Raw genomic sequence first — 26,013 nt, 5'->3', positions numbered from 1 at the left:
AAACGCGTGGGCCCGGTGACGGCAGCATCTGCGGCACCGGTGAGGGCCGTGGCGGCAGGCGGTGGACAGGATGCCATAGTCCCTCTTTGACCCCGCCCCCACATACAGCGTCACAACCCAGCGACTTAGTTGCCCTTCAGCACCGGAGAGGGCCAGGGCGGCAGGCGGCAGATGGGACGCCAGAGTCGCTCTTTGACCCCGCACCCACATACAGCGTCACAACACAGCGACTTAGTTGCCCTGCAAGACCAGTAAGAGCCATTGTCCCTCTTTGACCCTGCCCCCACCTACAACGTCACAACCCAGCGACTGAGTTGCCCTGTTCTAGTGAACACTTTAGGGCTCTGATCCTGCTATGGAACAGGCACGAACAACCTGAAAGATGGCACAAGAACTCAAAGTCCCAGAGCCAATAACTCTAAGCGACCGAGAAATTGCCAGCCTCTCAGAAGCACAATTCAAGACACTATTTATCAGGATGCTCACAGAACTGGTAGATTATAGTCACAAATTAGAGGAACATAGTCACAAATTAGAGGAACATATGAAGGCTAAACTAATTGAAATGAAGGGAGATGCACAGGAAACCAATAGTGATGGAAAGGAAACTGGGACTCAAATCAATGGAATGGACCAGAAGGAAGAACAAAACATCCCACCAGAAAGGAATGAAGAAATGAGAATTCAAAAAAATGAGGAGAGGCTTAGGAACCTCCAGGACATCTTTAAACGTTCCAACATCCGGATTATAGGGGTACCAGAAGGGGGAAAGAAACAGCCACGAGTGGAAAACGTATTTGAACAAATAATAAAGGAGAACTTCCCCAGTCTGGCAAAGGAAATAGACTTCCAGGAAATCCAGGAAGCTCAGAGAGTGCCAAAGAAGTTGGACCCAAGAAGGAACACACCAAGGCACATCATAATTACATTAGCCAAGACCAAAATGAAGGAGAGAATCCTAGAAGCAGCAAGGGATAAGGGGACAGTCACCTACAAAGGAGTACCCATCAGACTGTCAGCGGATTTCTCAAAAGAGACCTTACAGGCAAGAAGGGGCTGGAAAGAAGTATTCCAAGTCATGAAATCCAAAGACCTACAGCCAAGATTGCTTTATCCAGCAAAACTTTCATTTAGAATGGAAGGACAGATAAAGTGCTTCTCAGATAAGGTCAAGTTCAAGGAGTTCATCATCACCAAGCCCTTATTATATGAAATGCTAAAGGGACTTATATAAGAAAAAGAAGATGAAAAATATGAACAGTGAAAGGACAGCAAACTCACAGTTATCAACAACCACACCTAAAACAAAAGGAAACCAAGAGGACAGCTACATCAGGAGTAGAACCATAGAAATGAAGAACACATGGAGGGTTAGAAACAGGGGGGTGGGAGGGGGAGAAGAGGGGAGAAGGCACAGAAAATAGCATAGATGGTAGGCAGAAAATAGATAGGGGGGAGGGCAAGAATAGTGGGGGAAATATAGAATCCAAAGAACTTGAGACACGTGGTTATAAACTAAGGGGGGGAGAATGGTGGGGGAGGGAGGGTGTGGGTGGAGGGGATTGAAGGGGGGGAATAGAACAACTGTAATGGTATAATCAATAAAATATATTTTAAAAAAAATTAAAAACTTTTAAATGGATAAAAGCTTATGCAATAAGGATATAAAGAAAGAAAATGTATTTGTACAGCTACAAGACGTTTGGTGTGGCCTGAGTGTACGGTGTTTACAGAGCCCGCAGCGGTACACGGTGATGTCCGAGGCCTTCTCACTCACCCCCCACTCACTCACTGACTCACCTAGAACAACTTCCAGTCCTGCAAGCTGCCGTCCTGGCGAGTGCCCTCTACAGATGCAGCATTTTTTATCTTTGGTACTGTATTTTTACTGTACATTTTCAACGTTTATCGCTTACAGTATTCGGTACAGTAACATGACATACAAGCTTGCAGCCCAGGAGCAACAGGCTGGACTACACGGCCCAAGGGCAGAGCAGGCTGCACCACCCAGGTGTAGGGAAGTGCACTCTGTGATGTTTGCACAGTGACAGAATCACCTACCAACACCTTCCTCAGAACACATGCCCATCAGTAAACACTGCATACCTGCAGATACGTTTTTAAAAAGTTCTTCAGAGAAATGTAAAATAATACACAGCAGAAACACACAGAGCATCAAAAAAGGTAAAAATAATAAAATTTTTACCTAATTGATCTAAAAGATAACAATTTGTTTAAAATAATGGACAATGTATTTCATTGTGTATACTTGTATCTAAGTAAAATGAATGACAGCAATGATACAAAGGACAGGTGAAGAATTAGAATTATTTTTTACAATAAAGTATTCAGATCACTCATGCAGTCATACAGTGTTATTTGAAAGTATACTTGGATTAGTTGTAAATGTCAGGCAACCACTAAAAAAACAGTATAACTCATATGCTAGGAAAGGAGAGAAAATATGTAATCATATAAAATGCTCAATTAAAACCACAAAAGTCAAAAAGAGTGAAAGAAAAACATAACAAATATCAAAACAAAAAACAGAAAGCAATAATGAATGTAATAAAAATTAAGCCAACTATAGCATAATTACTTCTAATGTCAATGATCTAAATGCACGAATTAAAAGTCACAAATTGTCAGAGTAGATCAAAACACAAGAGCCAGCAATATGTTGTCTACAAGAAACCCACATTAAAGGCACATACAGATTAAAAGTAAGTGGATGCTGAAGACCATGCCAACAGTAATCAAAGGAAAGTAAGAGTAGCTAAATTCACTTCAGACAGAATAGACTTCAAAACAAGAAATTTATCAGGGATTTGTTAAAAGGCATTACATAACTGTAAAGGGAAATTGTAAAATTCTCTAAAAAGACATAACAATTCTTACCACACATGCACCTCACAACCAAGCACCCAAACTATGTGAGGCAAAACTAACAGAGCAGCAGTAAGAGACAGACAAACTCACTATCGCACTGGGAGAAAATAACGTCTTTCTCTAAAACATGAACAGACACAGCGGGGAAACGAGTAAGAACACAGCTGAACTCAACTAGCTCAGTCAACTGGACACACTGGCATCTATAGAACACTTCATCCAACAAAAGCAGAACACACTTCTTTTTTCTCAAGCTTGCATAGAACATTCATAAAGACAAACTGTGTTCTGGGCCAGAAAACACACTTTAATGAATATTAAAAAGCAACAATCAGCCCTGGCTGGTGTGGCTCAGTGGATTAAGTGCCGTCCTGCAAACCAAAGGGTTGCTGGTTCGATTTGCAGTCAGGGCACATGCCTGGGTCATGGGCCAGGTCCCCAGTTGGGGACGTGTGACAGACAACCACACACTGGTGTTTCTCTCCGTCTTCCTTCCTTCCTTCCCCTCTCTCTAAAAATAAATAAGTAAAATCTTTAAAACAATTAAAATAAGAAAAATAAAAATCATACAAAGTCTGCTTTGGAATTAAACTAAAGCACAATGGAATTAAACTAGAAATCAATAACAGAAAGATAACTGAAAAATCCCAAAATATGCAGAGATTAAACAACATACTTGTAAATAACATATGGGTCAAAGGAGAAATTTTAAAATATTCTGAACTGAATGAAAATAAAAACTACTTATCAAAATTTGTGGGATGCAGAGAAAACAGCGCTAAGAAGTAAATTTATAGGATTGAATGCACATATTAGAAAAAGAGAAAGATCAAAAATTAATAGTCTAAATTTCTACCTTAGGAAAGTGAAAAAAGGGAAATCAAACCCAAAGCAAGCAGATGAAAACAAATAATAAGAAACAGGCCAGAAATTAATGAAGTTGAAAACAGAAAATCAATAGAGAAAAATCAACAAACCCAAAATCTGGCTCTTCAGAAAGATCAGTAAAATTGACCAGCCTCTAACCAAGCTAAGAGAAAATGAGGACACAAATGACGAATACCAGAAATGAAAGTGGAAACATCACTACATACTCCCATGGAAATCAAAAGAATAAAGGAACAGTATGAACAGATGAAATGGGCCAATTCCTTAAAAGACAATTTGCCAAAACCCACATAAAAAGAAACAGATGATCTGAAGAGGCCTCTTTCTATTAAAGAAGTGGAATCAATAATTAATGACCTTCAAAAACAGACAGCACCGGGCCCAGATGGGTTTGCTGGTGGATTCTAACAAGCACTGAAAGAAATTATAGCAATCCTCTATAATGTCTTCCAGAGGGTCGTTCCTGTCCTCTATCCAGCGCTATCCTAATACCAAAACCAGACAAAGGCATCACAAGAAGACTACAGGCCCTGGCTGGTGTAGCTCAGTGGATTGAGCTCGGGCCTGCGAACTAGAAGATCGTGGCTCGATTCCCAGTGTGGCCACATGCCTGGGATGCAGGCCAGTTCCCAGCAGGGGACGCATGAGAGGCAACCATACATTGATACTTCTCTCCTTCCCTTCCCCTCTAAAGATAAATAAATAAAATCTTTTTTTAAAAAAAGACTACAGACCACCATCTCTAGTGATCATAGATGTAAAAATCCTAGCAAAATACTAGCAAAAATAAAATACTAGCAAAAAGAATCCGAAAAGTACAAAAATGTGATGACCAAGTGGGATTTATGCTGGGTATACCAGTCCAACATTTAAAAATCCATTAATATAATCCACCACATCAATAGAGTAAAAAAGAAAAATCGCATGACAATAAAGAAAAGGCCATTTAACAAAGCACCTGTTCCTGATTTAAAAAAAAAAAAAACAAACCCTCAGTAAACTAGGAACAGAGAACATTCTGAACTTGATAAAGAACTACCAAAAAAAATCCACAGCTAATACCGCACTTGATAATTAAAAACTCAAAGCTTGCCCTGTCTAGGACGGACCCCGTCACCACTCCTTTTTGGCACTGTATTGGAAGTCCTTGCTAATGCAGTAAAGCGAGGAAAGTCTACAGAATTTATACGTGCTGAGAAGGGAGGTACAAAACTATCTTTGCTGGCAAATGACATAATCATCTATGTAGGGGTTGGCCAAAAAGTTAGTTTGCTTTTTTCTGTAAGTTGGCTGTAATACCACTTATTAGTCTTTAACTTAAATTTCAAACAATTTTGTTAGACTGTAATGTGATAGCTGTCATATCAGCATGCATTCAAAAAACTTCTCAAAATTGGTGAATTTCTGTGAAGCCAGCAGATCTTTAACAGCATATACGGAGCAGTATATGCTGTGACTGATGAAAAGTGTCAAAAGTAGTTTGTGAAATTTCTTGCTAGAGATTTCTCAGTGGATGATGCTCCACGGTCAGGCAGGCCAGCTGAAGTTGACCGTGATCAAATCAATCAAATATTTTATTGTTCAAAGAGAACAATAAACATAATACCCTGTGGAAGAGAGCCAACATACTCAAAATATCCAAATCAATAAAGTTATTGGTGAAAATGAAAACTCGTCTTTTATTTTACCAAAGGAAAAAAAAAACACACTTTTTGGCCAACCCAAAAAGAAATCCGAAGGAGTTGGAAAAAAAAAAAACCACTCCTAGAACTAATAAGCAATTATAGCAAAATTGTAGGCAACAACATTAATATACAAAAGTCAGTTGTTTCCCTATAAACCAACAGTGAACAAGTGAAATTTGAAATTAAAACAATGCCATTTACATTAACACCCTAAAGTAAAATGCACTGGTATAAACCTAACAAAATATGTACAAGATCTCTACAGGGAAAACTACAAAATTCTGATGAACAAACTCAAAGAAGAACTAACTACATGGATGAACACTCTATGTTCACGTACAGGAAGACTTTAACTGCCAAGATGTCAGTTCTTCCTAATTTGATCTCTAAATTCAATGTCATCTCAATAAAAAAAAAAATCCCAGCAAACTATTTTATGAATAGCAACATACTGATTCCAAAGTTTACAAGGAACAGTAAAAGCCCCAGAATAGCCAACACAACATTAAAGAAGAAGAACAAAGTGGAAGACTAATACCACCTGAGTTCAAAACCACTCAAGACAGTGTGGTTTGGGTGAAAGAATAAGCAAACACATCAATGGAACAGAACAGACAACACAGGAACAGACCCCCGTAAATACGGTCAACTGATCTTTGACAAAGGAGCAAAGGCGGTCTCTTCAACAAATGGTGCTAGACCCACTGGACATTCACAAGCAAAATAATGAACCAAGACACAGATCTGATACTCTTCACAAAAATTTATCCAAAATGAATCACAGACCTAAATGTAAAATAACTGATAAGATGAACTTTATTAAAATTTAAATCTGGAGGACTTCCGCCAAGATGGAGACATAGGTGGAAACACTGTGCCTTCTCCCACAACCAAGTTTCAATACAACAAAAGTTTTGGAGAACTAAGACACACCAGTTTTGGAGAACTAAGACCAGAAAACGGAATTATACGGAAGTCCAACAGCTACGAACCGTTCAACGGGGACGGTAAGAGAGGTGGAGCCAGCAGTGGAGCTGGGTCGGGCAGGACAGACCTAGGAGCGCAGGCAGCCCGGAACTAGTCAGGGTTCGGGGCAGACTGACCAAGGTCGCACATTCACGCGCAGTGAGACGGACCACGCAGGCCCCAGGGGGCGAACCCAGTGGTGGAGGGCTGACGGCGGTGGCACACTCGCGTGCAGTGGAGCAAGGCGCGTGGGCCTGGTGACAGTGGTGGCTGCGGTGCCGGTGGGGGTCGCCGCAGCAGGCGGTGGAGGGAAGCCATTGTCCCTCTTTGACCCCGCCCCCACACACAACGTCACAACCCAGCGACTTAGTTGCCCTGCTCCGGTGAAAACCTAGGGCTCCGATCCTGCTACTTAACAGGCACGGATCCTGCTACTTAACAGGCACGAACAGCCCAAAAGATGGTGCAAGAAGAACCCAAAGTCCCAGAGCCAGTAACTCTAGGAGACCAACAGATTGCCAGCCTCTCAGAAGCCCAATTTAAGACACTATTTATCAGGATGCTCACAGAATTGGTAGACTACAGTCACAAATTAGAGGAACATATGAAGGCTAAACTAATTGAAATGAAGGGAGATGTCCAGGAAACCAATAGCGATGGAAAGGAAACTGGGACTCAAATCAATGGAATGGACCAGAAGGAAGAACAAAACATCCCACCAGAAAGGAATGAAGAAATGAGAATTCAAAAAAATGAGGAGAGGCTTAGGAACCTCCAGGACATCTTTAAACGTTCCAACATCCGGATTATAGGGGTACCAGAAGGGGGAAAGAAACAGCCACGAGTGGAAAACTTATTTGAACAAATAATAAAGGAGAACTTCCCCAGTCTGGCAAAGGAAATAGACTTCCAGGAAATCCAGGAAGCTCAGAGAGTGCCAAAGAAGTTGGACCCAAGAAGGAACACACCAAGGCACATCATAATTACATTAGCCAAGACTAAAATGAAGGAGAGAATCCTAGAAGCAGCAAGGGATAAGGGGACAGTCACCTACAAAGGAGTACCCATCAGACTGTCAGCGGATTTCTCAAAAGAGACCTTCCAGGCAAGAAGGGGCTGGAAAGAAGTATTCCAAGTCATGAAATCCAAAGACCTACAGCCAAGATTGCTTTATCCAGCAAAACTTTCATTTAGAATGGAAGGACAGATAAAGTGCTTCTCAGATAAGGTCAAGTTCAAGGAGTTCATCATCACCAAGCCCTTATTACATGAAATGTTAAAGGGACTTATATAAGAAAGTGATGATGAACAATATTAACAGTGAAAGGACAGCAAACTCACAGTTATCAACAACCACACCTAAAACAAAAGCAAACCAAGAAGACAGCTAGATCAGGAGTGGAACCATAGAAATGAAGAACACATGAAGGGTTAGAAACAGGGGGGTGGGAGGAGGAGAAGGGGGCAGAAGGCACAGAAGATAGCATAGATGGTAGGTAGAAAATAGATAGGGGGGAGGGCAAGAATAGTGGGGGAAATATAGAATCTAAAGAAATTAAGACACGTGGTTATAAACTAAGGGGGGGAGAATAGTGGGGGAGGGAGTGTGCGGGTGGAGGGGAATGAAGGGGGGAATAGAACAACTGTAATGGTATAATCAATAAAATATATTTTTAAAAAAATTTTTTTAAAAGCCAAAAAAAAATTTAAATCTGCTGCGCAAAAGACAGTATCAAGCAAATTAGAAAAGCCTGGGGAAAAATATTTGCAGAAGATACATCTGATAAAGGACTGTTATGCCAAATATGCAAACAACACTTAAAACTCAAAAACAAGAAAACAAACAACCTGATAAACAGATTCTTTCTATGCTGGAACCAACCCCATGACCCAGGCACCTCTGCTCACCCCATATGACTGGCTCCTCTCTAGGCCTGGGTCTCCCACCTACAGAACCCCACTGTCAAATCCTGTGACCCCAAAGACCTCAACAACTCCAGGCTGCAAGGAACGGTTCTAGTCCAAACCACACAGTTTCAGGATGTACCATTCTATACAGCTGCCAGCAAAACCAAGTGCCCTAAAGAACACATCAGCATGCAGAATCTCACAGTAAAAAGGAAGCCTGAGCTGCCCCATCTAAATATCTCATCAAATCGCAGATAAGCAGTTCATCACACCGCACTCTGAGACAACCCGCTCAGGGCCTTCCCTCATTCCAACCCAGACCAAATTCCCTTCTCACCTTTCTTCAAATGCTTGACCATACTGGTCTCTCTCCCCTACTGCCCTAAATTTATTAACATCTCTCAATGTGTCACTCAAAATGACCATTGGGCTCACCATGAAAAGCCAGCCAAAAGTCACCAATACCTGTTCAACCTTTAACACTGGCCTCTGGGCAGCCTCATCGTATGTCCATGCCTACCAGAATGACAGTTGCAAATCCCTCTATTCTATGAGCAAGGGCAGCTTTTTTTTTAAAAGTCATATTTCTTAATCCTGTTTTTATATGCAATTGACAGGAAGAATTTATCCCACTTCAAAACTTTTTTTAAATTTTAGCCTTTTATTGATAGCATATTCGAATTTAGTTTATTAACCACATCTGAAAGTATTTTTAAATTTTTAAGAACTTTTCAATTACAGTTGACAGTCAATATTGTATCAATATTAGTTCCTGGTGTACAGCGTAGCAGTCATTTGCAGAACTTACGTCTAGTATCCTGCGAACTGACACCATACAGCTGTCACAGTACTACTGACTACACTCCCCAAGCTGCACTGTACCTCCCCATGACTATTTCGCAACTGTCAATTTACCTCCTAATCCCTTTCACCTTTTCCACCCAGCTCCCCTAACTTCCCTCCCATCTCGCAACCACTGGCTTGTCATCTTACTGATGAGTCCGTTTGTTTTGTTTGTTCATTTATTTCGTTTCTTAGGTTCCATGTATAGGTGAAATCATATGATATCTGTCTTTGTCTGACTTATTTCACTCAGCACAATACCCTCTACATCCACCCATGTTGTTGCAAATGGTAGATTTCACTCTTTCTACGGCTAAGTAACGGTGCACTGAGCATACGTACCACTCTCCACCCAATCGTCTATCAATGGACACAGGGTGCTTCCATACTTTGGCTACCGTAAATAATGCTGCAATGAACAGAGGAATGAGTATATCGTCTCAAATTTGTGTTTTGGATGTCTTCAGATAAATGCCCAGAAGTGGGAGTGCTGGGCCACATGACAGTTCTACTTTTAATTTTTTGAGCAACTTCCACACTGTTCCCAGAGGCTGCATCAATTTGCAAACCCACCAACAGTGCATGCAAGTTCCCTTTTCTCCACATCCTCTTAAACACTTGTTTAAGAACAAGTGACTAGAACTTTTGATGATAGCTATTGTGACAAGTGGGAAGTGATAGTCACTGTGGTTTTAATTTGTATTTCTCTGATAATGATGTTGAGCATCTTTTCATATGTCTATTGTCCATCTGTATGTCCTCTGAAAAAATGTCTCTTCAAGTGCTCTGCCCATTTTTAAATCAGATTGTCTTTTTAGTGTTAAGTTGTATGAGCTCCTTATATATTTTGGATATTAACCCCAATCGGGTGTATCACTACCAATCATCTTCTCTTAGTCTGTAGGTTTTTTTATTTTTGATGGTTTCCTTTGCTGTGCAGAAACATTTTGGTTTGATGTAGTTCTGTTTATTTTTTCTTTTGTTTTTCTTGCCTAAGGAGACATATCCAAAAAAATATTACCAAAACCAATGTTATAGAGTTCACTGCCTACGTTTTCCTCTAGGAGTTTTATGGCTTCAGGTCTTACACTCGAGTCAATCCATTTTGGGCTTATTCTTGTACATGTCATAAGGAAGCAGTCTACTTTCTTTCTTTCTTTTTTGCATGTATCTGTCCAGTTTTTCCAACACCATTTATTGAAGAGACTGTCTTTTTCCCACTGTATATTCTTGCCTTTTTTGTCATAGATTAATTGACCATATTGGCGTGGATTTATTTCTGCACTCTCTTCTATTCCACTGATCTGTGTCTGTTTTCATGCCAGTGCCATGCTGTTTTGATTACTATAGCTTTGTAGTATAGTCTGGTTGTAATATTTCCTACTTCTTCTTTCTCAAGATTGCTTTGACTATTTGGGGTCTTTTGTGGTTCCATATAAATTTTAGGAGAGGGAGAGGAAGAAAGAGAAAGGGAGTGGGGGTTGGGAGAGGAGGGAGAGGGAGAAGGGGAGAGGGAGGGAGAAACATCAATGTGTTGTTCCACTTCTTTATGCATTCATTGGTTCATTCTTTTTTTAAATTTATTTTATTTTTATTGTTTAAAGATGTTACTTATTTTTAGAGAGTGGAAGGGAGGAAGAGAGGAAGAGAAACATCATTGTGTGATCGCCCCTCACGTGTCCCCTACTGGGGACCTGGCCCACAGCCTAGACATGTGCCCTGACTGGGAACTGAACCAGCAACTCTTTGGTTCACAAGCCTGTGTTCAACCCACTGAGACACACCAGCCAGGGCCACTGGTTGATTCTTGTATGCACCCTGACTGGGGTTCAAATCCACCACCCTACCATACTAGGGCAATGCCCTAACCAACTGAACTACCTGGCCAGGGAAGTATGAATATTTTAATGGTGTTGATTCTTTCTATCCATGAGCACAGTATATGCTTCCATCTGTATCTTCTTCAATTTATTTATTCAATATCTTACACATTTCTGAGTATAAGTATTTTACCTCCTTGGTTAAGTTTGTTCCTAGGTATTTTTGATACAATCATAAATGGGATTTTCTTAATTTCTGTTTCTGACAGTTTTATTTGTGTATAATAATGCAACCAATTTCTGGATATTAATTTTGTATCTTGTTACTTTACTGAATTCAGTAATCAGTTCTAGCTTTCGATAGACTCTTCAGGTTATAAATATAATATCATGTCACCTGCAAATAATCACAATTTTACTTCCTCCTTTCCAATCTGGATGCCTTTTATTTCTTTGTCTTGTCTGACTGCTGTGACTAGAACTTCCAATATTATGTTGACTAAAAAGGGTAAAAGTGAACAAGCTTGCCTTGTTCCTGATCTTAAAACGCTTTCAGCTTTCCACTGTTGAGTATGATGGTAGCTGTACGTCTGTTGTATACAGCCTGTATCATGTTGTTCCCTCTATTTCAACTTTGCTCACAGTTATCATAAAGGGATGGATTTTACAAAATTCACTTCTAGATTACCTCTTGCTAGCAAATACTTCTTGCTAGATTTGGTCCACAGGATAATACTGGATACTGAATTTGTCAACAACATACTTGCTCTCCCACAAATTTAGAAAGTGTATTTTCTATCCAAATTCACAATAAAAATGCCAGATGAACAAAGGCTTGGAAGGAGAGTCTGCGTGTGCCATGACACCACCACGTGCAGGTTCACACCGTCTCTAGGCAGTGGCCTCGACAGGCACTCTGCACAGTGGGAAAAGGGCCCTCCTGGGCGCTGGCCCCACTCCCCGGACTGAAATGGATGGCGCAACATCTCCATCTCCTCTGTGCTGGGTGCTGAGGGAACGAGCCACACCTGCAACTACACAACAGAGAAGCCACACACATGTACTGGACAAGAAGCAACCTGTCCTTTTAATAAATTCTTTGATGTAATGCTTAAATAGCACAACCTGGGGAACAATTCAACAACTAGGATGGTCCAATTCTACTTCAAAAAAACCATGCAGGGGAGTCAAATGCTACTGATGTCAGTCCAATAACGGAGAACCCGAAGGCCCAGAGACCTACGGAAGGTGTCAACAAGCTGTCATCTTCAAATGACTCGCAGCAGCTGAGATGCACCAGCCTAAGGGCTTTCTGCCCACAGACCTTATGGGCGTTTTGTCCTCTGGTGATCCAGGCACGAAGGACTTAATTTACTTTTGGTAGCAGCAGCCAAGTACCACTCTGCTTCGTAACCAAAATGGGAAAATTTTCCATAAAAAGACTTCACATATCCCTTCAGAAAAATAAAGCCACCAAAAAAAGCCTGTTTATATCTGAATCTCCAACAGGCACTTTTCAACGGCCATCACTCCTAAATATGGAGTCTTAAAAAATCCCTGTGTCGTATGCAGCCAGACCATACGTAGCACAAAAATACATGTGCGATGCTACGGGAGTGGGTGCGTTCCCTGCAGCTGAGTTGTGTGCGGAACGGCATTCCAATGGGGTGAGGTGCCACTCGGCGTCACCCCGGCCCCTTCTAATGGGCCACTGTGGTGACATTTACAGAAAATACATGAGCATCAAATAACTCCATGGGATTAGAGTACAAACACTGTTAAGCACTTGGCACGTAAATCTTCCCTGAGGTATTTCAAAGTTTACACCTTCCAAAATTACATGCTACAGTACCAGGAAGTCCCGGGACATTTACTGAGCAAAGGAACAATTTATTTCATAAAACCTGAGTCAACATCACACAGGCTCAGCCGACAGGAAATTCTGTCTAGTGGCTCATCCTTGACCAGAAAAGGCCTCTGTTAAAAATGGTCACAGCCTGGCCCAAGCAGGAACTGCGTGCAAAAAGCATCATTCTTTTCATCTCAAACAGCGTCCCTTTGGCATTTGGCCCCACTTTTCCAAGTGTCAAATCAATCAAATAACGAATCTGAGGCTTAGTAAGTACAGGGTATTGTACCACCTTGTCCAGAACAACTAACAGCAGTCTCTAGAATCTAGGTAGCCTAACAAACTGTTCTCGTTTTATTTCTTCTTTAACTGTTACCATTCATAAGAAAAATCCTATTTGCAGAAAGTTTATTCTATGCTCTGTGCATCCATTCCTCATAATAAATGCATGGTGCTGACATATTTAATCCAATTTTACAACTGAGAAAAATCAAGACTCAGAAGTCAAGAAACACACTAAGCTAGTCAGTGGCAGAGCCAGAATTTAAATCGAGGCAATCTGGCCCCAGAACCTGCACTTTGAACAACCAATTAATTAGACACTAAACTATACCAAATGAAGTCAGACATATTGTACTAAAGAAATCTGTGGCCCCCAAAATGACCACTTACCGTAACAACGGTCTTCAATTTCATACATCCTTTGACTTATCCCTTAATCTTCCTACAAATCAGTTGCTCTCTACGTGTTGGTCTTCCCTCCCCCATGCACAAGCGCACCACATAAAGACAGTCACCAACTGGCAGCAAAGGAGCAGAGGGTCCACACAAGCTTCCACTCCCAGGGGCTGCACGGCTGTCATTAAAACTTGCCCGACTATGAAGTCCAGAAAGCCTCAGATCATGAGGCCAATGGCTCACTGCAGAATTTGGAATGCAAAGCCCGTGTGTCTCTATTTCCACATGCATGTTCCACACCCCAAGATTCACACACTTTACAATTACGGGGCATGGTCTGATTTCAGCCCATTACTGCCTTTTGCAACAGGATTGTAAAAAGAGCCCTGAATCATTTTGCCAGTAATTCTTTTCTAGGATTTTCTACTTTTCTCAGACACAGCTTTCAGATACACACACTAAGTGGGTTCAGCCAAAGACCACGCAAACAGTGGTTCCTTTCTCAAACCAAGAGAAAACAGTGCATGCGTGCCCATGGCACACACACTCACACAGTGTATTTTTCATTCAATCAATTTTTATTGATCAGGTACTAAGTGCTTCGACGTATATAAAAATGTATTAGTTGTACACAAATGTCCGCAGCGGCATTCCTCTCGAGGTTGGAAAGTAGAGACAACTTGTGGATAAACAAAACGTGGTGCATCGGAAACTATGGAGTATGTTCAACCATGAAACAACATTCTGACACGCACTACAGGGTGGATGGGCCTTAAAAACAGTATGCCGAGTGTGAGTCAGCCACAAAGAACAAACACTGTAGGACTCCAGTTACACGAAGTATCTGGAGGGGGCAAATGCACAGAGACAGAAAACAGACTAAGGTGACCAGAGACCAGGGGAGAGGGCACGTGGAGGGTGCGTGGGGGGGGGATGGAGTCTTTCCGGGGTATGGAAGCACTCTACAGTTAAAGAGCAATGGTAATCGTACAACTGTGTGAATATGCTAAAAAACACCGAATTATATATTTTGAAAGGGTGATTTTTAGGTATATGAAAAGCATCTGAAAATAGCTGAGTGCTATAAGCAGCAGCCTGACCTCCTTGTTTGTGGTTTATGGAGTCACAGATGACCAGCTAGATGGCACCAACTTCAGAAATAAACGGAGAAAGAGTGTCGAAATCATTCTGCCTTCGCCAACTGCATCTCCTCCGGGGGGGGAGAAGGGAGGAAAGTGGAGTCTGCCTTTGGAAATGCTGGCTTTTGAGTGTGGCGGGCTGACCTAACCAAACCTTAACAAAGAGACAACCAGAACTGGGAGGGCAGGCCCGCTGTGGCTGAAGAAGGGGTTAAAAGTGCCTGAGCACCCTGGCTGGTTACACATACAGGTCTTCTCCCAGGGCTCCCAGGCTTGCTCCCTCTCAGAGAAGTCCCCACAGAGCAAGCAGCACCAGGGGAGACTGAAGGCGCACGGAGGAGAGGGAAGAAACCAGGGCACGGTCCCTCTCCCCCACCTTGGCACCTTCTGAGGGGCCACAACATCTCTCGTAGCTCCAGCCCCAACCCCACCCCACCCGCAAGCCTAGCAGTGAGATGTGGCTTCTAGCTGTGCCACTGGTTTGGCTTTGTCTACCACAGCTGTGACCAATAGCATGTGTCTTCCTGATTAGACCCTCACTGATACACTAACCCATGTCAAAGGAAAGACCTTTGTAAACACAGATGCTAGCTGTCGGGCTGGAAGTCTGCACCCCCCACCCAGACTCAAAGGTTGAAGCCCCAAGGCCCAGTGTGATGGTATCTGGAGGCAAGGCCTTTGAGAGTGATGAAGTTTCAATGAGGTCACGAAGGTGGGGCCCACATGATGGGATCACGGCCTTCATAAACAACAGGAAGAAAAAACTCTGCAGAAGCAAAAAGAGGCCATGTGAGGGCACAGCAAGAAGACCTCCATCTACGAACCAGAAACTGGGCCCTCACCAGACATTTAACCTGCTGGAACCTTAATCACAGACTTCCAGTCCCCAGGACTGCGAGGAGAAATCGGTGTCTGTCGTTTGCGCCCCTGAGCTGCAGCATTCTCTTACAGCAGCCCGAACAGGCTAAGACCCTGGCCTTTCTAGTGTTTCACTATTTCAAAGTTGTTTCGCTGGTAATGACAGGTACACCTGTCATTATCAGCCTCTCACGTGCTCAAATGGAAGGGGCAGGTAATTCTTTCAGTGGCTTTCCTCTCCCCAGCCCCTCTGCAGGTCCTCCACTGTGAAACACGGTGAAAGCTTCTGTACCGGGAGTGGCAGGGCAGGCAGGGCAGGCAGGGCAGATGCTGAGCCCCGTCTTTGATGTCCAGTTCCCTCAAACTCAAGTAAGTGCACATACGTCTAAAGCACAGACACCCACCCACTGCTTCCCTACCCCCTGGAGCAGATGCAGTCAGGGATGGAAAGACTGTGTATTTTATTAAAATAAAAAGTTAAAATATAGCCCTGGCTGGTGTAGCTCAGTGGATTGAGCATGGGCCTGCGAACCACACGATCGCGGTTCAATTCCCAGTCAGGGCACACGCCTGGGTTGCAGGCCAGTTCCCGGTTCCCGGCAGGGGACACATGAGAGGCAACCATACATTGATATTTCTCTCCTTCTCTCCTTCCCTTCCCCTCTAAAGATAAATAAATAAAATCTTTTAAAAAAAAAGTTAAAATATAGAAACGATGTCACATAAATGCCTGTTGCTACAATGAAGAATATGCAAAAATGAAGACAATAAAAGATTACCAAGCGTCCATTTATTGCCCAATGTGCTACAGAAACACCACCAGAATGGCAAAAACCCGAGATGAAAACGCACAGCGCTGGCCCGGGAGGAACAGCGGGAGCCCTCCTGCCCAGCTCGCGGCTCTGTCATCAGCCCCACCAGCGTGGGGAACAGTTGCCAGGGCAGGCTGCAGCAGAACATGTGCAGCCCTGTGCCCCCACTGCCTTGTTCTACCCTTTAGACAGAAACTTCATGGAAACACGTATGTGTTCGTCGTAAGACGTGTAAGAGTGCTGACAGCAACACCACTTACAAAAACTGTGAACTGGTAACTTTCCAATGCCCACCACCAGTCAAACGCACAGGGACCCATCTCCACAATGGAACGTTACAGAGCATCAAAATAAACAAACTATTCCCATATGCAACACAAGTAAATCTCACAAAATAATGCGCAGTGAAAATGCCAAATGCGAGATGTACAAACCAAGCAAACCCAATCCTGCTTGGGGTGGGCACCAGGGCTTTGAGGATGCTAACTGCACCGTTTCCTGGACCTGAGGGGACAGGCACATTTACTTTTTAAAATTCATCAAGCTGCATGACTGTGTACTTTTCTTTATACACAGTTTACTTCATTAAAGTTTACTATTAAAAAAACAGAGCACTTTTACAAACACAAAAACCTCCCTCTGGTTCCTTTGGGGCCATCTGCACCACCTGGAGAGGCTGTCCTGGGTCGACAGTGGCTGCAGAGGTGCACCAGACAGCAGGGTGCCACCTGGGTGCCGTCTGGGTGCCAGTGGCTGCATTTGGTTCCTGTTCTGCCCACACGCAGGCACTCTGACAGCACTTGGGGTGGGGGCAGGGCCTGCTCAGGTCACTCAACGTCCACTGCAGGACAAGGCACGGGGAGGATGCGATCAGAGCCTGTGCTCGTCTCCACACCCAGCCACGAGTGAGCACTGTTGCTAAACACAGGAAGATGCAGGTACTGCTTGTTCAAGGCACCCTTCAGCGGCCTGCCGGGGAGCTATCGTTTCTCCAGACCAGCCCATACAAGGATGGAGGCGATACACTTGTTGGTCGGAAGCCTGGCATGAATTGGAACACTGGCATTGGAAAAAACATGTCATATAAATCAAAAGTCACCAGCTAGGAAGAGAGAACCCATCCTACCCTCCAAAGAAAATAACCTGTTTAAACGCCAAGGAAGGGGCTAAATACAGACGCAGATTTAACGAGACCTCTGTTGGCCTTTACCAATACGTAACCTTCCTCGCTGTCAGTCTCCCCAGCTGTAAAACTACCCCCATGAGAGTGAAAAACACTTACAAAAAAATGACTGCAGGGTGCCCAGCTAAATTCTGGTAACAAAATAAATCATAGTGAACTCCACCTGTGCTTCTCAAGTGATACAAGCCCACATCATACGGCTGTTCCCAGGCTAAATAGTCTTCCCCAGAAATGGAAAATCAGTCTTCATTTAGGCTAAATTTGCTTACCTTTCTTTTTTAGATCAACAAAAATAAGGAGAGGATAAACTGTCAGCGGTAGTCCTCTTCCAACAATGGCCATTACCTCAGTGCACTAGTGACCAAGTCCAATTAGGAGCAGCAGCAGCTCCAAGTCCAAATCCCACAGGCTGTAACCCAGCCCCCGGACCCAACAGACCGACTGTAATCGTCAGTCTACCTGCACCCGTCCAAGGCTGTACTGGGTCACTGTCAACTAAGCCTGCACAGCCCTGCTGACAACAGTTAGGTGATGCTTCCATTTTGGAACAGTTAGTAAATTACGACAGCAATACTTTCACAATTTGAGTTGTTAAGGATCTAAGAAGCAGTTCACAGGGTGGTCCAGGGTCGCGTCCACGAGGGTCACTATGGGGGCAGGGGAGGGGTTCATGTCAAATGTAGATTCCTGAGCCCCATCTTAAACCTGTTATAAATCAGACTTGATATTTGGGGTGAGGGCAGAAATGTGCATTTTCAAAGCTCCCCAGGTGCTACTTGGCACACGGAAGCCCGAGAATCACTAATAGAGTAACAGAGGTATTCTCTCAGTACTGAGCCATCGACCCAGGCTGACAAGTCTCCCAACCATGCCTGCGGGGAAACCTTCCTTAAAAGTGCCCCTCCAAGTGCAGCTAAGGCCAGAAACACTGCTTATTCCGTGAGGTGGCCCACCAGAAGCCCAGGATCTGCTACACGGTGAAGCGAGGGCGACCACGGAGTGAGTGAGACCAGCACCCAAACAAGAATGCTGCATGCTGGGAAAGAGGCCCCCACACTAAGCGTGGGGGTGCCAAGCAGTGTCTTGGGGAGACAACGAGACATGAAGTACAGGCTTTAGAAATACCTATACCTTTGACTTCACAAGTCTACTTCTAAGCTGTTCTGAACTTTACCGAAGGATTAAAAATGAACCTCACTAAATGAAGTACAATGTTCCTGACTGGGAAGAGTGAGGATTAGAAAGATGCCCACTCTCCCTAAATGTAATTTATACATAAAAGCAACCTCATCAAAATCCTATGGCAATGTTTACAAATAGAACTTGAAAAACTGATTCTGAAGCTCATATGAAAAGAATGAGTACATGACAAAGGAATATTTTAAGTAAATGGAAAAACCCTCTAGCTATCAAAATATACCATAAAGCCGTAGTCATCAAAATGAAGTAACCTAGAACAGGTGAAAATAAAAGACCAATGAATCTTTTCATTGGAAAAGACCAAGTAATCCAGACTTTGCCGTGTGTGTGTGTGTGTGTGTGTGTGTGCGCGCGCGCGCGTGCCTGCATGCACAGGCACTGTGAGGGCCAGGCCCACTCTGTGAACACACAAGCTGGTACGTTCACACTCAGACTGTCCTCAGGCATGTGTTGTTCTGCACCCTGTTTCTCTACATGCATTTTTGTACATGCTTTTCTGTACATGATGAGAGCGGGTATTTCTTCAAGGTATATTCTTAAAAGTGACTGTGGGGCTAAATGGTATGCACATTTAAAATATAATGAAATGACAGACGCTGCTGACATTCCAAGCGGCAGCAGCCTATTTTCCCAGCCCTCACCAAGACTGAAAAGGACGTCTCCTTTCAGTGTCTGCCATGTGTGACTGGCCTTTCGATGTCCTTTCTCAAGTTCCTGTCAAGCCACGCATTGCTCACCCCCTTACAGAAGGCCTCTGTTCTGAACACGAGCTCATTGCACACTGCAGGCACTTTCTCAGCACTTGTCACTACTCCCAACTGTCCTTGCGGTGGCATTTCCCACACAAAACTTGAACATCTCCTATGGTCGGATCTACGGATCTCCTGTGGATCCTGGTGCAGTGACGGACTTGGGAAGCCCTGACGGCAGTGGACCGCAGACAACTGTAACAGCAAGACAAGGGGCTATGCCAGAGGCGCGCTCTCCTCGACAAGGCCGCGGGCGGAAGGCTGCACCTGCAGGGGGGTCAGGGCACCGAGCATTCTAGGAAGGCTGGCGGTGAGCACCCAAGATGAGTAAGGGTGGGAGACGACAAAGACAGGGAAATGGACATCTGTCAAATAAAATCTCGTGTAGACCACATACGATCTTTTGCATCCCATCAGGGAGGGGCCTTAAAAACTGAGTAAGCCCAAAACATAAAGCATCTTAATAACCATAAATATGTGAAACAGCAGCATCTTAAGTTTGCTGAGCAGCGAAAGCACAGAAACTAACCTGGGCATTCAAACTCTCCTGGCAAACAAAGTCAGAGGCCAAGCTGGGAACAGGCCTCCATCTCTTGACTTCCAGTCCTGTACTCCACAGGCTATACCTTTCTGGTCAGACACACTCCCCGTGGCCCTCAGGGACCACAGGCTCGGGTAAAATACGCCCATCACTCCCTGGCCACCCAAAGGAATAGCTCAAAGCAACACCCTGCCAGTCCCTGCTCATCTCACCCACAAGGAACCAGAGACCACCCCCCAGAAGGAAGGCTTGAAAACAACAGTGATTTAGACCAAAAAATAGAGCACATAACCCCCTTCCTGCCTCACCACTCTCTTTAGACTAAAATATATGGGCTAAGAATAGCAACTGAGTTTTATCTTTGTAGTTTGTGGATTCACAGTAGTTTTTAATAGGCTCTACACCACGCCTTTAAGAAAACTCTCACAATAAGCAAGGATTCCAGTAACGAGAGACGCGTTTATCAGAGACAATTTTCAATTTAGGACAGATGCCTCAAATGCCACGTAAGCGAAACTGAGCCAACAGCACCGGGAGGCAGCTGGGGTTGCATGCGGAGGCGACATCGCCACCTTGGATTGGCTGGGGGACAGTGGCCACAGCGAGCTGCTCAGCAGGCACTCCCCGAGTGACTACGTGTCACCAGTGCCTCCCTGCTCCCTTGTAACTAACACCCACAGTACCTGTTCTAGGAGCAGAAAAGGTGGAAGGCCACAAGAAAGTGTGCGTGTCACCAAAGAGCTCAGGGCGCCCCTGCAGGAACACCCACCACACAGGTGTGCTGGCACCATCGCCAGGCCCACCAAGTAGCCCTGAGATCTGTACACATTCTGTCATGGACAGTGCTTATTGTCCCTCAACCATAAATCTGCACAAACAGCGACCAAAGCTGATAAAAATGCTAATACCAAAAATCAGTTCGCCAGCAATGAACAAACAAGCAAATAAAATTGGGTTTTGAAAAAAAAAAAAACTGAAGCAAAACAAGACAATATAGCTTGCATGCTTTGGGCTTAAATATTTTTTAGATGAAGGAGAAAATGACCAAGTTTCAATATGTATGTAATGAAATCAATTATCATAGGAAAATCATTTCTCGACTGCTGTGCCTACGAAGATAAGGAAGCTTCCCCAGAGCAGGTAAGAGAAAAGGAAGTGGGGCTGGTAGCCAGTCATGCCCACCAAGGCTCCTTCTGGCTCTGATTTGACCCGGATCACCACTGGGCCTTCTCCAGCAGGGCAGCCTGGCTTGGGCATCTACTTACACTTCCCACTCGCACAACAGACTCTTCACAATGTTCCGCCCTAGACCTAGAACGAGTGAGATCAGGCCTCCACAGCCCGGCATGGTGGTCTCCTACGAGGCGCATCATCAAACAACCCAGCAGGCCCTCCAGGGAGGGATGCTTCCATCTGATGGACCTGAGCACTTCACACCACTAGTGAATTCCACAGGGCAGCTGCCTGCTCCGCGAGGAGAAGAAACTCCGGTCTGCAGCTCCAGAGGTGGAGAGAAGACACCTGCAACGTGGGGCACAAAGCCGGGCAAGCAAGCACTCCCACCCAGAAGAACGAAGCCAACTAACTCAATCCGCCCCTCTCCCAGGTTTCTTCTCATAAATAACTTATATGTAGACATAACGTCTGTCTTCACAGAGTCAGGTGAGCAGTGCTGACCACTGACATGAGAAGTGAAGTGCGGNGGTAGCCGGTCATGCCCACCAAGGCTTTCTGGCTCTGATTTGACCCGGATCACCACTGGGCCTTCTCCAGCAGGGCAGCCTGGCTTGGGCGTCTACTTACACTTCCCACTCGCACAACAGACTCTTCACAATGTTCCGCCCTAGGCCTAGAACGAGTGAGATCAGGCCTCCACAGCCCGGCATGGTGGTCTCCTATGAGGCGCATCATCAAACAACCCAGCAGGCCCTCCAGGGAGGGATGCTTCCATCTGATGGACCTGAGCACTTCACACCACTAGTGAATTCCACAGGGCAGCTGCCTGCTCCGCGAGGAGAAGAAACTCCGGTCTGCAGCTCCAGAGGTGGAGAGAAGACACCTGCAACGTGGGGCACAAAGCCGGGCAAGCAAGCACTCCCACCCAGAAGAACGAAGCCAACTAACTCAATCCGCCCCTCTCCCAGGTTTCTTCTCATAAATAACTTATATGTAGACATAACGTCTGTCTTCACAGAGTCAGGTGAGCAGTGCTGACCACTGACATGAGAAGTGAAGTGCGGTGGTAAACGGGACAACTACATACCAAGGTCACCAAAAGATGCAGAAATCAGGCTCCAGTGAGGGCTGAGCCTAGTTTACTGAAGAGCAATAGAAAGGCCTTCTCGTCCTTCATCCACCGGTTCCACTGTTCCTATGTCAACTAGACCCAGAAAGAGCACTCCCTTTTAAAAAGACCACAGCTCCCTCCCAGCAAGCTGAAACCCAGAGCTCCTTGAGGGAGATAAACAGATGGCCCAGGAGAACGGCACTGAAATACGATCAACTTAATACAGACATGGCAGGAACGAGGAAAGAAGTCTGAATACAGCACTGCTCCCAGCCACCCTGGCAACACCTTCTGCAAGGCCACATGTCAGCAGCAGTGGCCAGGCAGGGTTCTCTGTGAGGAGTGCAGAAAAACGTAAGCTCATCCCTTACTGCAGCCACCACTGAAGCTGGTCCCTTGGGCTCTGCAATTCGTGCTCCTCAAGTCCTGGAATCCTACAGGATCCCATCTCACCACTGTGAACCAAGCACGCTGGCACAGACGGGAGCCGGGCCCAGTGGTCGGCTCATCGCCCAGCACCTTACCTGACTTGCTCCCACGTCTTGGTGGCCAAATGCAGAACCCAGAGATCCTTGTAGTGGTAAAACTGCTCTCCATCAGGAGACGCGAACTCCCCTCCAAAGATCCACAGTTGCCCACCACCTTGAGGCACCACCACAGCCTGTGAAAAGAAAGGTGACGGGTCAGGGCAAAGCCCCACGGCTCGTGGCCAGCTCCAGAGGCGCAGCAGCAGCCGCACCTCCCTCCAGAGCACAGCACGGGGCAGTCCTGGCCGGCACCTGCACTCCTGCCTTTGAAGGGAAATCCCTCACCAACAAACCCTCCTAAGTCAAAGTCTAATAGAATTTCAGGCACTCCTTGGTGCAAAATTAACATCCCCTTATATTTAGACAACCCCATCCCATTAAAATGGACACAATTATGTCAAAAGTTACATCAATTATAACAGAAACTGACAGAGTCATTTTTATTGAGTATCTATAATAAAGCTGTTTACCTGTCCTCATTAACCCTTTTCCTAGCTATTAAGCATTGTATACCTAAAACCACACTCACAAATAAGACATGTGATATACAATGTTTGTGCAACATTATTAATATTTTTAAATATTTTTATTTCCTTTTATTTTTAGAGAGAGGGGAAAGATGGGAGAGAAACACCAATGTGTGGTTGTCTCTTGCACACCCCCTACTGGGGACCTGGCCCACAACCCAAGCCTGTGCCCTGACTGGGAATCAAACCAGCAACCCTTTGATTCGCAGGCTGGCACTCAACCACTGAGCTACACCAGCCAGGGCTAACATTTATTTTTTAAAGATTTAAACACAACAGGAAGGCACACGGAAGCAGTGAGGACAGTGCCCTTTGGGCTGCACGTGCAAGAAGCTCTCACACTGGAGAGGACAGAGTGGCATGTAGGCCACACTGACCCTGCACCACACCACATCAAACTTTCAAGACACACACGTGCCTGTTTCAAAGTACTACCAGGCTTACCGAAGCATCAAAGTACTCACAGAACAAACAGTCCACGGGCCAAACAGTCCACAAACTAATGTGCCAACCCGAGGGGAAAAGCGACAGAACAGAAAAACCAGGGCTCACACCACATAAGCAGAATTACTCTTCACATTCCAAGGTTCTTCCCCAGCTGAACAAAAGGGAAGCAAAACCACCTAACGACCCATGCTCTGAACTGGTACCAGAAATGCAAGAATGGAAACACAGAAGTTTGTCCAAACCATCTTAGTGTCCTCAGGGGAACCACGTAGGTGAGTTTCCCATCAGCCCACTGCAAAAGCTGCATCTCCACGGGGGGAGGGCATCATTCTGGACTCTAGACTGGGGATCGCCATGTGGGTCCCCCACGAGGAGGGAAAAGTAAGTCACAGCATGTGATTAAAAAGGCCTTTCCAGAAAAGGGAAATATTGGGTAAGAGCAGCAATTTTCAACCTGTGTGCCACAAGAATTTTTAGAACATGCAGTACAGGACTATTTAGTCAGGGGCACTGACCTTTTTCCCCTTAGACTGTCAAATAAAAAAAATAACAACGACCAACACAACAATAACTGTCCTGTTTAAATAAGTCAAAATTATAGCTATTTTTTTGTCACACTGAAAAAAAAATGTTTTGGTGTGCCGCAGAATTGCAGTAATTAGTTTATGTGTGCCACGAAAAAAATGTTTTGGTGTGCCGCAGAATTGCAGTAATTAGTTTATGTGTGCCACGAGATGAAAAAGTTGAAAATCGCTGTGTATGGGAATGTATTTCAGATACCCACGATAAGAGTGGATGTTATTTCATGTAAAAAAAACCTTTATAGGTACAAATACAAGAAACACGGATTTGGGGAGTCTGAAGGCAATTCATACACTATCTAGTCCAGGGGTTTTATGCTTTGGATTGGATTTTGTGTGAAGATCGCTGGTGTGAAGATCAAAAAGAAACACATAAAACTGGAACCCCTTCCCCAGAATTCCAGATCGTCCTCCTCACCCAAGGACACTTAGATTCCAAGCCCTAATCTCATCTTAGAGTGCCAGTCCTCTCTTTGGTTCTACTGAAGACCCAGGATGACTCAGAGGTCCCACTGGAACCACCCACAACCACCCGGACCCTCCAGAGGCACACAGCCCACTGGCTGGGTTCAATGACGTGCCACCTGATGGACAGCACAGCTTCAAGGACAGTCATGATGTGGCTGGTTTTATGGTTAGTTGACCTGTACACTGAGTAACTGAGGAGATGGCCTGCACAGAAAGAACTCCTCCTCCAAGCACCCCAGGAATATGGGTGTGATGCTCACTCAGTCAACACCTGGCACACAGCAGGCGCTGGGCCAGCCTACCCTGGGAGTCATCAGCTAGAGGGTCCAGACAAGGAAGCAGACAATGCAACCAAACCCTTCACACCAAAGGCATGTGCCCAGGAAACAGCCAAGGGGCTTCTTGCCAAGGAGCCTGGAAACAGTGGCCATGGCAGCAAGCAGTGTGGCCAAGGGAGAGGACCTAGGTCAAGGGCCACTGGGCACCAGGACACTGCTGAGCACAGTGTGAATGCCTGCTTGCCCTCGCATACCTCCACGGGCAGGTTCACTGGGAGGGTCACGCAGTGGCTGTCAGGAGGCTGCAGCCCCAGGCACCGAGAGCCCCCACCACAGCACAGGTCCTCTGACCCCCCTGGCACTTGAGAACACTGCAGAACCAAGGCTCTGTCACTGGTCCTGCTGCTGTCCTGGATGATCTGGAAGGTTCTGGTGCCACATTTAAGAGTAACACAGTCCCCTCTCTCCTCCCATTCTCACTCAGCTGTGCGTGCGTCACCTCAGCACAGTGACTGACCTACAAAGGGACAAGCCAGCTTCCTACCACTCTAAAACCTCAGTAGTTCTAGAGGAAAGAACTGATCATTTCAAATCTTTAAAGTAGACATGATGATTAGCTCAGGACCACACCTAACACATTTTCGAGTTTATGAAGCTAAGTGATATATTCATATCCATGCTCCACAATGCAATGGAGTTTTGAATCATCATATTATAGTCGGCTATTCAATGCCATGAGGTAACACTGTAAACAATGCATCAAGTAGAAAAACAGTATAGAAAAAACATATATGTATGTGTGTGTTTATATGTGTAGGCCAACTAATATAAAATACAGATGTGCAGAAATATAGATATGCAAGGAAAAGATGAAAAATATAAACTAGCAG

General features: G+C 44.8%; 1 protein-coding gene across 1 annotated transcript in view; it reads right to left on the bottom strand.

The window, feature by feature from the left end:
* The window catches only part of KLHDC4 (kelch domain containing 4), a 61,416-nt gene that overhangs the window by 17,566 nt on the left and 17,837 nt on the right, over positions 1–26,013 (bottom strand). The window contains exon 5 of the mRNA XM_037040220.1: positions 22,820–22,956. Coding sequence (XP_036896115.1) covers positions 22,820–22,956 — 137 coding nt within the window. The remainder of the gene's footprint in view (positions 1–22,819; positions 22,957–26,013) is intronic.

The sequence above is a fragment of the Sturnira hondurensis genome, unplaced genomic scaffold (assembly GCF_014824575.4).
Source record: "Sturnira hondurensis isolate 20B ecotype Veracruz unplaced genomic scaffold, ASM1482457v3 Scaffold0002597, whole genome shotgun sequence".
NCBI lineage: Eukaryota > Metazoa > Chordata > Mammalia > Chiroptera > Phyllostomidae > Sturnira > Sturnira hondurensis.
Note: the sequence above shows the minus strand (reverse complement) of the source record. Positions and strands in the feature narration are given on the sequence as shown.